The sequence below is a fragment of the Tympanuchus pallidicinctus genome, unplaced genomic scaffold (assembly GCF_026119805.1).
Source record: "Tympanuchus pallidicinctus isolate F22 unplaced genomic scaffold, pur_lepc_1.0 scaffold13, whole genome shotgun sequence".
NCBI classification, from domain to species: Eukaryota; Metazoa; Chordata; class Aves; order Galliformes; family Phasianidae; genus Tympanuchus; species Tympanuchus pallidicinctus.
The window spans coordinates 13,184,259-13,197,499 of record NW_026294648.1 but is presented as its reverse complement, the minus strand read 5'-3'; the positions used below and the strand labels follow the sequence as shown (position 1 = coordinate 13,197,499).

General features: G+C 35.1%; 1 protein-coding gene across 6 annotated transcripts in view; it reads right to left on the bottom strand.

Annotated features, from left to right (window-relative positions):
- The window catches only part of DIAPH2 (diaphanous related formin 2), a 146,510-nt gene that overhangs the window by 123,354 nt on the left and 9,915 nt on the right, over nt 1–13,241 (bottom strand). For 4 of the 6 annotated variants that reach the window (XM_052672766.1, XM_052672768.1, XM_052672769.1 and 1 more), the window contains exons 2-5: nt 10,265–10,297; nt 7,839–8,015; nt 6,543–6,647; nt 2,462–2,482 (exon numbers count right to left, since the gene is read on the bottom strand). In XM_052672766.1, the coding sequence (XP_052528726.1) occupies nt 2,462–2,482; nt 6,543–6,647; nt 7,839–8,015; nt 10,265–10,297 (336 nt within the window). The remainder of the gene's footprint in view (nt 1–2,461; nt 2,483–6,542; nt 6,648–7,838; nt 8,016–10,264; nt 10,298–13,241) is intronic. The other 2 variants (XM_052672767.1, XM_052672770.1) reach the window with 2 other exon arrangements.

Here is a 13,241-nt window from a genome sequence, read left to right as displayed (position 1 = left end):
GCTAGCTACACAAAAACTCCTCAACCAGTAACATTAAATATTAAAGGGGTCTTTGCAGGTGCCCAGCTTTATACACTACTCAGACATGTCACCAGAGGAGGCCAGTGAACAAGCCTGAGAACTACTGTCCAACAAAACAGGAACTCAAAAGCATTTTAAGCTTCTTGAGAAATAAGCAGGTATTCTGTCGCTTAGTGGTGAAGAACTGTTGAACACATCCACATCAAATGGATGGGCTTTAACAGTTAAAATACGAGACCAGAAAAAACTGCACAAGCTGCTCCTCTTTGGGACACCAGATAGTTAAGATCTCATACTGCAGCTGTGTTCAGCTCAAGAACTCAAGATCTTTTAACTACTCTGCTTACACTGACACTATTTAAGTGATCAAGCAGATCAGGAATATCACAAAGTTGTGATGGTCACCTCTTTCAATTTACCATACCTGTTACAGAACCAACTAGTACCTGCGTAATATTAATATAATGGCAGTAGTAGCTTATACTTCCCCCTCTCCCTCTTAACAAATTATTGGGGTTTTACATACTGTCCATTAGTATGGCGAGAAAATAAATTTTAATTAGCACACAACAAAGCCCGATGATGTAAGTTTTATGTGTGGCAGCTCTGTTTATTTGTTCACGTATGAGTAAACATTGCATCAGGTCCTATACCAGAAATACAGACTTCACCTGGTACATAACCACTTCATCTCTCATATTGTAGAGAAACATGAAAACCTATTACAAATAGCACCAACAATGTAACTCCACAACAGAATATCCAGATTAAGCATCTCACAGACAAACATATTTAAAGCTGCCATTTCAAAGGAATTATCATCGCCCTGAAAAGACAAGAAAGGTAGCTAAACAGTCAGCTGAAATGGAAAGTGGCAGCAGCATGTGACATCTCTAGTTAAGCTTAACTTAAACCTCTGCATTCTCTACAAAATAGGCAACCTTTCTCTGCAAGTTGCAGAGAATTACTACTGCAATCTCTGCAATAGTAATACTATCAACAGTCCAAAGTTCTCATTCCCAGACATAAGAACTGTAAATCTTCAGGAAAATAACTGTATGTGACATACACAACAAAAAAATGAAGTGAACAAGATAGCTGTCTGTCACCCAGGAGGCTCTGTCTGCCTGGAGGCCTTTACAGAACAGTAAGTTAATATAAGTAATAACAGTAAGTTAAAAATAACAGCTGTTATTTTTTAATGTTATCATTCCAGTTCTGAGAGTACAACATTAATGCTCACAGATTCACTCAGCTTCCAGCAGATTAATCCAATAAAAAACAAACAAAACAAAGCCATACTGAGAAGATGCACAACATACATGCATTATTTAAGCAATAAGATACAGAAGCCATACACTAAGAGGTGCATTTGTTATTTTCTATTTTGCAAATTATTTGTGCAAAAACATGCTTTTAATGCATGACTATTAATTTGAGGTCTGACAAAGAGCAAGAACAGGCATAAAGATGAAAACATCCTCCTATACTCTGTACTTCATTAACTGTTTTCCTTCATTAAATTTCTTCACAAAAAAGCTCTTCCTGTCTATTTGTGTTTTAAAGAAATAACATGGGAGCACGAATTACTTGAAACTGGTTGGAGATTAATAAAAATTCTGAGGTAACTGTTAGGCAGTTTTCTGTCAGAGGCTGTTTGGTTTTTTGAGGGCTTTTCCTGTTAACTATAAAACAGAAGTACTGAATACAATCTAAGTACTAAACCTTGCTACACTTGAAAAGCTTGCTTTCGCTACAATTAAAATCTTTCCCTTTCTATTTTCAGGGACCATTTAAAATGTAGTAACTCCCAGAAAGTCTTTTGTATCCTTTTTCCTGAATTTATCCTGTAAATGAAATCTCAAGTTCTTGTTTAAGAAAACTAAACCTTACTAAATTCAACAATGACTTAATATAAAATGTAACAGAGAACCTATTAGGAGAAAAGCTACGCTGCAAGTGATCTCATCTTGAACTACTTATCCTCTATGTTAATCCTATTTACACTGATACCCAAAAACTGACATTTTTACAACTACCCATGACTGCTAACAACTGGAACATCACAAAAATCCACATCTAAACAGATTGAAACGTGCCAACATCTAGCTTAAAATTTCCACTGACTGCCCTCAATAACAAGCAAGGTAAGGCTAAATTGTACTTGTTCCTCACCATGAACAACGTGAATTTTCATTTTCAAGTCTCTGAAAACAGATCCTTAAAAAAAATAAATAAATAAATCAAAAAGGATTCCTCTAAATGAATTTATAATGGTAAAGCAAATCTGATTTTGGTAGTTGATAATTATTTTGATGAAAGAAGGATGCACCAATGCCCACTAAACTTTTAAATCCATGACAGAAGTCCAGATTATTCTAACCTGTTCTCTGACAATCAAAACGTAAGAAGGAAACAAAACTGTCATGTTTATACTCACCGGAACTTTACTTCCGACTATCTGCATGCAGTGGTCAGCCAAGAGAAGTTATTGTGTGAAAAAGATAACAATAATAATACATAAATAAACACAGCAAAGTACTTAGTAGGATGTAGCATCACACAATTTCTTTTTCAGTGCATACTTATTAGTACACTATTAATTTTTATTTATTTATTTATTTTAATCAAAATGTTTAAGAGTTACAGTTCCTCAACAGGAAAACAGTACTACTTCTGTAGGAAAAATGATTTGAAATTATGTTCCACTGATGAATCATCAGTATTTTACACATTTATAAACAAGTAGCTAAATACCTAGCTTGACATCAACATCTTAAGAGATTAAGAGATTTGCCATATTGTTCAAATGATCAGGTCAAATATTTTACATATGACACTGAGAAAGCAACAGGAAAAACAAATGTCATGCTGACTTTCTTGTACATACAACACTTCATTTACAATGCTACTTTTGAACTACTTAGATGATGTCATAGAGTTTAATTAACTTTTCACAATCAAAAACAGCCTACAGTTATAAATCTAACTTGTATTTCAGAAAAACTCATGCAGCTTTTTTCCTCAAATGCTCAGTATGGATACTTTTAATTACATGGATAATTAACCAGTGATTTACAAACTGACATTTTCTCTTTTTCACCATCAAACAGCATTTCTGCATATTAAAACAAGAAGTTGACTTCATACAGATTCAACACTTGGCAGAAAATCAGCACACCTTGGCCCTGTTCTACTACTTTGTGCAAATGACCATGTTCCTCTAAAATCTAATACTATAGAAAAGTCTGTAGGTCTTTCCCTGTCAGCTACTTGCCATGATCTGAATTTGATGCTATCTGTTTAGCCTCTACCTGATTCATTTTCTACTCATATTTTCCACTACTTATTTTGGAACCCTTTCAGAAGACAGTCCTTGCAAGTCTTTCACAATCACCTCTTCTCTCCTTGTGCTGATGAAGCTTCCTCCAGAAGCACAAGATGAACTGTCATCACCAGACAGGAAATCTTTCTTCCTAATTTACAGAATTCTCTCATCAACGTTCAACTCATTCAATACAACACAAGACATCAATAAATTCAGTTCTGAAACAGAATTCTGAGCCTTCATCGTTTCCAAAGTACAATTTTCAAATGATAGAAGAAATCACAACCACAGATTAAGCACTTGACATCAAAGGATCCAGCCTATTAGCTTCCCTGCTTCCTTTGTCCTCCAAAGAAAAGGAAAGTCTTTTTCATCCATGGGAGAAATCAAGTTTCTTTCTCACTCAGAACTCTGAGGACAGCAGAGCATTTCAGAAAAGCATGGACAACGTGCTGCAGATGGCATACAAGGCAAAGGATATGAAGCACTGACTTTTAAGTTTGGTTAAGACAGCAGGAGTAAATGAGAGTCATATTTCAGATGAATGGAGAGCTCAAAAGCATTAACTAAAACAAACATGGAATGGAACTGGAAAAGCCACATCAATTGTCCAGTGTGCTTCACAAGCCATGAGCTCTAAGCAGAAGAAAAAGCCAAAGTATCTTCAGTACAGAAAAGATGAAAAATGTATAGTTATCTGTGACCAAAGAAAGGGAGGAAAAATTAAGAAACATCATTTTTTATGTAGTGAGCGATTTCACAGAGGACAAAGCTGAAGGTGGTGTGAGGAAAATAAAAGTTTGCCAAATCAAGATGCGGTATAAACTAGTCAGGGCTTGAATTCAACTAAGTCAGCATAACAATTTAACTAAACAGAAGGTGTAATTAAAAATGAAAACAAAGCTTTGCATTATTATAAGACCCCAATCAATACTTGTACATTTGAGTTGTAGTTCAATTAAGATGTTAGCTATTTTTAGGGTATGAAGTGACAAAAAAATGTCATTCATGTCTCCAAACAACTTTAAATACTTCATTCAAATGCTGTGATTCAACTGCAAGGAGTGTATAGAGTCAGATACAAGCCCCTTTTCTATTAGAAAAAAATATCTTGCGTATCTATTGAACATTCACACTGGAGCTGACAAGATCAAAGCATATGTTCACATATTTGGGATTTTAGTTTGGTGGGTTGTCCCCTCTCTTCCCCTTCCACTTCAAATGTCAGTGAGCTAATGTGTTCCCAATTCTGTTGCCTCCCCCCATACTGCAGCTCACATGATGGTAGTAATGTAGTTTGTTAAAACTTTCAGCAGCTAGACATGCAGTGGTAGCCATGCTTTTCTTACTCTACTACTGTACCATAGTAATCAAGAGACTACATTCCAATACCATTACAAACAAGAGAGCACCATCTCCTAACTAGTTTTGGGAAAGAACTGCAGGTACTTCCACTATGAAAATTACTAGTGCTTCAACAAAAATACTCTTGTTTATTAAGAAAAATTTGAGAAATAACACTGATTAGCAAACAAAGACAAAACATTACAACATAAGCAATAGTTCTCAGAGAGTCTAGGCAAACTACATTAACTGAAAATATTCTAAGATACACTCCATAAGCATGAATAGTTTTCAATTAACTTGTATGTTTAGCAATACAATGCTTGAAGCAGTTGATTACTCACATGACAGAGTAAAAGACTGCTGATTTTGTTTAAAATAATTACATGCAGGAAGATCACCACTGCCAGAAGCATAAGTCATCATTTGCAAAAGTTTTTCTTCATATAACTTCATATTCTTCAATGCAAGGCAATTAGGCTTAAAAATGGCATTAGGTTCTAGTTTTGATTTTTTTTTCTTGAAATTTAACTCCACCCACTTGATTCTAAAAGCTAAAAGCTCATTTAATCAAGAAGCAGATATTTAATAAATGTTATCTGTTTCTTGAAAGGATACTCAGCTACGTAGAAAGAAGTGCTGCAGCTGTTAGGTATCTGAAGAATTACTCAACAGGCTTAATTTCTAGTAAGATATTACTGCCATAAAAGGCTAAGAGTTAAAAAAAAAAAAAAAAAAAAAGAATTACATATTATCCTAATTTCTAAATAAAACCATACATATTTATCTAAATCAAGAAATACACCAACAACAGATCTCATCACGTGAAGATACTACTGCTCCTTGAATATGAAAAGCTACCCTCCTCTACCACTTGTATAAATAAGCTGTAGCTTATTTATTTAATTCCTTAGAATTCAGTACAAGCTTCTTTAAAGTTCTATATAGAGCAAATAGAGGCACAAATCAGAGTGCAGGCAATTTGTAGTGAAATCAAAACATCTATTTGCATTTTTGTTTCATACAACATCCGTGTAGTTTTGTGATACATTCTCTTATTATGTAAAAATAACAATATTTGCCATAGTCAATTTTTTAAGCAGAGAAAAGGCATTTACAGTTTCATTTTATATCTATTTGGTGGTAACAGTCCCACTATTGCAGAAAACAAACTGCAGCTCTGCAGTATTTGAAATTATGTCTCTTCATCCCAACAAGTGTTGAACCATACATTTTCATTACCCTGAAATAGATCAACTTCAAAAATTCTTCATATAGAATCACCAACACAATTAGAAGGTCTGAATATATAATTTTCTAGTCAAAAACATTTTCAAGTTGTATTTTGCAACAATCTTTTCACTAAAGGAACAACATAATGTACCTTCAGGATACTTCTTAGCAGAGTATTTAGTACCGTCTCAAAGCCACTTACACTACTCAACATATTCAAATTAAGCTAAAATACTGACTTAATTTTAATTTGAAATCCTTTCAATATTTTTACTCTTTACCACTGAAAATTGTACAGATGTCATTACTGAAACTATGAAGTCATGCTGCCCTTTCCAAGTCCTTTTCATTACAAAGATTCATATAGCCAATTGCACAAAAATACTACCTATCCACTACTCTAGAGGAGTAGATTTGCAATTTCTTGTGGTTTACAGAACAGCATTTAGTTTTCACACTGCTCAGAAAACAAAATGCAAATTTGCAGACACAGTTGTAGATACAGCTGCAGACAGTAGAGATTTTTTGCAGCCTCCTCTTTCTTGGGAGGTAAATCAAGACCAAAAAAAAAAATGAATTTATTAGTTCCACCTGTCCTGGAGAGACAACTACTTACGGATTTAGCAGTAGCAGAAATGTATTGGACAACCATCTCACGTTTCGTGGATAAATCCTTCTCTCTTAGAGGAGCTTTCCGTTCTTCGTTAAGATTCATGTCCTCCTGTAGAGAAAGACCATATGACACCAGGATTTTAATTTCTTTTTGTTGATGGTGGCTTTTTTTGCTACTTTTATACTCCTTTTCCTATTTAAACTGCTCATTTTTAAACAGAAGAGACTTCTTCAAGCATATCTGTATTTCAATCTGTTTAATTCTGATCTAGCTGATTTTCTCAACTAATTCTGTTCCTTCAAGCATCTGGTGTTCTCCAGAGTTAGCCAAAAACATAAAATCATAGAATCACCAAGGTTGGAAAAGACCTAAAAGATCATCCAGTCCAACCGTTCACCTATTCCCAATAGCTCCCACTAAACCATGTCCCTCAACATAACATCCAGCAAAAAATCATGACTACATTAGCAGCAGTTACCATTAATGAAATTTAGCTCAAAAATTAAACTAGAATATTGAACACAAGTATTCAATAAGCCTACCACATTCCTGTTGTTTCTTATAAAGATAAAAAAAAAAACAACTTATTAACACTGACAACGTCCCTGCTATATCTAACCAGGAGGCTGAGATTACAAAGACTACTAACTTGCAACAAGGCTAGATGTGAAAGTGTTCCATGTAACACATTTAAAACAACCCTAAAAAAAACTAAAAACGCAGCATCCTACTAGATAAATAAAATTTGCATAAATCATAGATAGTCTCAAAGAATAGCTTAGGCTTTCAGAGATCTAAAAGTCCATGCATTTCTTAACCCTGCCATGGACTGGTTCTATCCTCCCAGATCAGACTGCCCATGCCCATCCAGCCCAGCCTTTAACACCTCCAGGGACAGGACATCCACTTTTCTGGACAGCCTATACCAGTGCTCACTCCTTTTTTACTCCTCAGAGTAAAGAACTTGCTCATAATACCTAACATAAATCTCCCCCTAAGCATGTGTTTCTACTTAATAATCAATTTATTAAAAACCAGCTCTCAACAATAATGTCTAACGACCACAATTAGGATAACTATCAGTTATCTTAATGAATAACCAATAGCAGTAGCTTGTTTTTTAATTTTATTTCTGCCTTTTTCTTTTGCTTCCTCTAAAAAAGTTGCTGGTATTCTTTATGTTTAAATTACATGAGCATTCTAAGTCACTCAATTGTTTATGCGCCAGTACTGCCAAATCAACATTTTGAAGTTACTAGTATGTAATAAACTCAAACACACACTCATAAAAGACCTTACCATCATCTTTTCAAAGAGATCCATAACCTCCTTTTCAGATAAGTTCATGCACCGTTCATCCAGAAGCGCCTGGGCGAGTGGAATTTCACTAATAGTAGGTTGTGTGTCAACATGGTGCTGAATTAACGGTTTCTCTTTTCTCACTGTTGATTTCCTGAAGCTCGTTATTCTGTCACGCTGCAAAGATATCCATTTGAAAATAAGCAGAGATCAACAGATAAAAAGCAGAGATGTTTATTGCATGGTACTAATACACATATTTTTTAATAATTTCAGCAGCAGAGGTAAAACTCAAACAACTTGAGCAAAAGGCATATGACTATTACTCACAGTTTCAAAAGTATACTACCTGTGTCAAATCTCAAAATCTTGATCTTTTACTCCCTAATTATCCTGAGAAGAAAATATGGAACCACAAAGGTACGTCCAGTGTTACCTCACCTCTAGAGCTCTACAGCTTTAGAGGACAATTGAAAAAGCTAGTACTGGAAAGAAAGCATTCACAAGTTCAGACTGATAAAAACAATCCTGCGGATGTAAGATAAACTTTGAAGAGGAATTAATGCTATTTCACAATTCCTTGAAGTGCTTTTGAGCACAGATTCCTGAAACTAATAGGCAATTTTCAAAAGCAATGTAACAGATTACTCACGTAAAAGCAGCCATTCACAGTTAAATACGTGTGAGAGACATTAGTAAAAGCGTACCACAGAATGACACTGGTTAAGGCTGACTTGTTATATACCACACACCCAATCCCCTTCCCTTTTTTATTTTTATTAAGCATGCTTATCCAGTTAATTTGTTAATATTGGAAACAACCGAAAAGTACGCCTTCCTTACAGGGCCAATTGTCACTGTATTATTTAAAATCTATCTCTACTCTAAACAGAGATGGATAAAGAGTTAGAAATTATTTCAGTAAAACTGCTGTAATAGAAAGAAGCTAAGTAGATAGGTCAATATATATGCATGAACATACATACATATACACTGGGAATGTTAGCTCTACATAAGATTTGGTAAATTACTTGTTTCCATCAACAAATACTAGCATATTTGTTCTAGGCATGGAACAGCCTATTAAGACGTGCTTTCATGTAACAGCAGCTTAAGTAGAGTTACCAGTATTGTTCATAGCATTTACCACAATATCTATCAAGACATATAAAACTAAATTTATGTTGTCTGAAATTACAGAATATCTGTAGACACAACAAATTCAAAGGAGTATTTAATTTGGAGGAAATCTGGATTAATTTCAGATTAGTCTAAATCGTAGTGGAGAATTTTAAATACTTTGGAATACAAGCTACAATAATTGTTTATTTTTTCCTCTTTCATTGTACTGCAGTAGTTTTTTGTTGTTTCTGCTTGTTTGAGGTTTTTGTTTGTTTGTTTTTCTATATGTTTTATTTTGAGATTTCAGATGTCTTCTTTATTTCAAATTCGTGAACAGTGAGTATCCCTAGATAAGCTGCCAGCCCCCTGAATTCTTAGGGAGTTATGTTTGTTTGTGGATTTTTTTCTCCTCCCTCCCTCTAATAAGTCTTAAATTTGTGGACAGAAACACATTACTTAAAAGGATATTATAACAGCCTTTAAAAAAACAAAAAATATACACTAAACACACTTTTCTCTTATAATTGAAATTAGGGCATATCTACTGAAAATGCCAGAAGATATTACATAATGCTGGAATGACAGGACCCAAATTAACCAACCAACATCAAATGCAGTTGTATTCGTCCTCCTCTTTAATAAGAGCCCTTTCAGCAGTCAAAAAGTCATTTAAGATCACTTTTCATTGTAATGTGATGTTTCATTAACAACAAATTTGTTTAACTGCACTGCAAAGTAACATCACTTCAAAGACAAAAGAATCTCACAGATAAGTAATATGGCTAAATATAACTGAATGGCCAGCACGGCTTAACTTCCGGATAGAGAAAGCATAGGTTGGTAATTTTACTACAGTCTATTTCAAAATAATGAAGTAATATCAAGCATATGGAATATTCAAAATTACCAACTTAATGCTTCTAAATACAAAGTGGGTGCTTGAAATGCAGTGCATTTTCATTACTTCATAAGTAATTCCATTTGGATCATTTGGCTAATTTTGAAGAACCGCTGTAGATCTCTACCACTGAAAAGAAGGCCAAAGGAAATAACACCAACAGTTTCAACACATCCATAGTATTAGCAAAATATTTTGAATATGCTCAATGATACCAATTTGAGAAATAATTGAAGAAGCTTCTCAAGTTGTTACAAATGAAGGCACTGAAGTACAGTAACTCAATTTTCTAAAATGTAATGCTTTATATCCTTATAAGAACGTGTCATATTGTCCACAACATTTGGAGTAAGACAGCATGCAGTGTGAGTTATCATTGCAAATTAAGACGTTCCAAAGACCTTACCACATCATCTGCCAAAGTTTTTATTTGGATATTCTATCAAAACAAAAACACACACAAATAAAAGAAAAAAAAATTACCTACTGTTTTAGAATAAAGAAGTCTATATTTCATGTACTTTAACATTAAAAACGTAGGAAGGAGGAACAACAGGTTCACTCTTAAAAACTTTGATTAAAAATAAACATTCAGATGTATTCTCACCAGTGGATTGAAGCTGGCTGGCATGCCCACTCATTTCACCCATACACCCCAACAGAATCAGTGTTACAAGGCCAAAAGTAAAACAAAATTCATGAGTTCACTTAAAGACAGTTTAGTGAGTGAAGGAAAACAAACAAAAATAAAATAAAACCCCAACTGGATACAGAAGATGCAACTCACCACATTCAGACCAATGCCCAGATAGACTCTAAGCAACTGCTACTTCGGCAAAACTCCCAACCAGTCTTATGGCTGAGTACGATATAACACAGCATGGAATGTTACCTTGATGAGTGCAGGTCAGCTGTCCTAGCTGTGTCCCCTCTCAGCCTCCCACCCATCCCCAGCTTACTGCCTGAGAAGTTGTAAGAAACAAGAAAAAGATCCTTGACACTGTAAAAGCACTAATTAGTCAAAGCTAAAACACTGGTGTGTTATAGAAACTGTCTTGGTCACTTATCAAAACACAGCAGCAACTGGAGTGCTTAAAAAACAAAAAAAAAAAAAAAAAAAACACCCCACACTACTTCCCAGTCAGACTCTGGACATACAGCTAGAATATTTTTCTCTTACTACTCCAGATGCTAACATAAATCTCCTACCTTTCTAACTGCATCTCAACATGTTCCTTCCAGCTACACCTCTTACATATTATCAAGCCGTAAATTTAGTATGAGTCAGGAGTAAAATACTCCAATATTGAAATTAAAACTAAGATGCCCTTAGTCTGATCAGACTTTCTAAAATGAAGATTATTCAGCAAGAAGATCAAGAGGAAAAATATCCAACCATGATTTCAGAGACAGCTATGTAAGCAATAAGTTCTGGAACTCAGGGTATGTTTCAGCTGTCACTTCTACCAAAAATACCTGTTTCCACCTTTCATTTTAGCACTGTCAATCTCTCCCAGAACTTCCAGCAGGATAATCTCTACCTTTATATTGCATCTGTCACTCAAAATCCTCTGGGCAAAATACTGAATATGAAAGCAAGATACCTCACACCCTTTTTCCCCTAAGACATCTCCAGCTCACTTCTCCAAACTCCTTACAGTACACAAGGTACAGAGCTGCCTGTAGCTACTCAAGATAAGCACCACATTTAACAAGTGAAAGTGATCCTAGCTGGAGGCAGAGGCAAAGCAGTTGTGCCTGCATATTCGCACTGACACTCAGATTGACAGTCTCTTACACTAACAGTGAAATCACACTGTCTTTTATGTACTGCTTTTGATCTCATGTAAAAAAACAGAAACCAAAAGTTTTCCTGCCCAAGAGGAAGTTTAAGGTATCACAGTTTTCACAGTCAGTCCTCCAGCATTATTCTTTCAGCCACCTATAAAACAGCTACAGCACTACAAGACAAAAGGAGATTAATCCTTTCCAAGCTTGCTGAAGACATCAATTACTGTACTTTATTCCCACATTCCCACAAGAGGAGATGGACCATTCAGAAGTGAGCAATACCAGGAAAAGAAGACAGACAACTTCCATGTGAAAGTCAGAGGGTCACCAAGCTTTGTGACTAATATCAGCAGAGGGGTAGAAAGCTAAAAACATTGAGCTGGAGCACTGACTGCCTCAGCATTGCTCTCAAATAGGAGGGAAGAGAAAACTGAGGCATAGTAATCATATTGTACACTGATCCTCAACAAAGGACATTCTCTTTCATGAACAGTTGCACTTCCACTGTCCAATTTGTTTACGACACAGTAGAACCATTCCCAAATAACAGAGGTGGAAGTACAGCATTATGCTTTGATGAAGTTCCAATGTGTAAACTGATTACTATTTAACTCTGACCTTTTTAATTCCTAACCTATGCATTCATAGTTGAACTTCATAAAAAGCCTGGGCATGTAAGATAGGCTTCCCAACTCCATTAAGGTTAATTTACACTGCTCTGAGATTCAAGCTAATTTCAGAATAAATTTGAGATAAGCAGTAAAACCATCAGTTAACATTTAAAAACTATTGTTTCACAAAAAATTAATAGTATGTAACTGTTCATGGGTAATTTAAGCACATAAAACATTACAGCATTATGATAATACAACTGTTCTTGCTTACTTCCTCCTTTAACAACACTTTGCATTCCTCATAGTCCGTTACAAGCACCTGAAATCCTGAATTCCTGCTCCTTTTTAACAAGAATTCCCAACTGTATCAAAGTAAAGTGATGCTACTGGCTTCCTCATTACTATGTACAATGTAATTCCTCTCTATTCACATCCTGCTTCATTTCCTTCTTGCCCATAGGACAAAGAACTTGCCCAGGAAGCTGCTATAAACAGGAAAGAATGGCAAAAGGAGGAGAAAGCCCTTGTGTATATCACAACAGCTGTAATTTCAGTTTAAGCAGCTGCTGTGATTAATAAGTTGCACTGTAGTCCACACGCGCTGGTATTTCTGGATCTACAATTTCTATTCTTTGAGGAAAAGCCAAACTTCATTGCTACAGCATTTGTCCAGGTTTTTTGTATTATATCAAGTGTATTATTAGTGGGGGGGAAAAAAAAAAGTGACTTTACCAACAACTTTTCATGAAAAGATCAAATACTGCTAGTAGTTCCTTTGAAGGCTTTGATTTGCTGATTGGGTTCTGCAGTATTTTGGTAGTTTATTTAACTTTTAAATAATAAAAACAAATATGCATACCCTCCTCTTCTTAGAGTTTACCAAAATGAAAATGCTTCATTTTTTAGAAAATTCCCAGATTCAATTTTTCATTGAATCCTTCACTGCATGGGCACTGTCAACTTTCACAACTTACTATG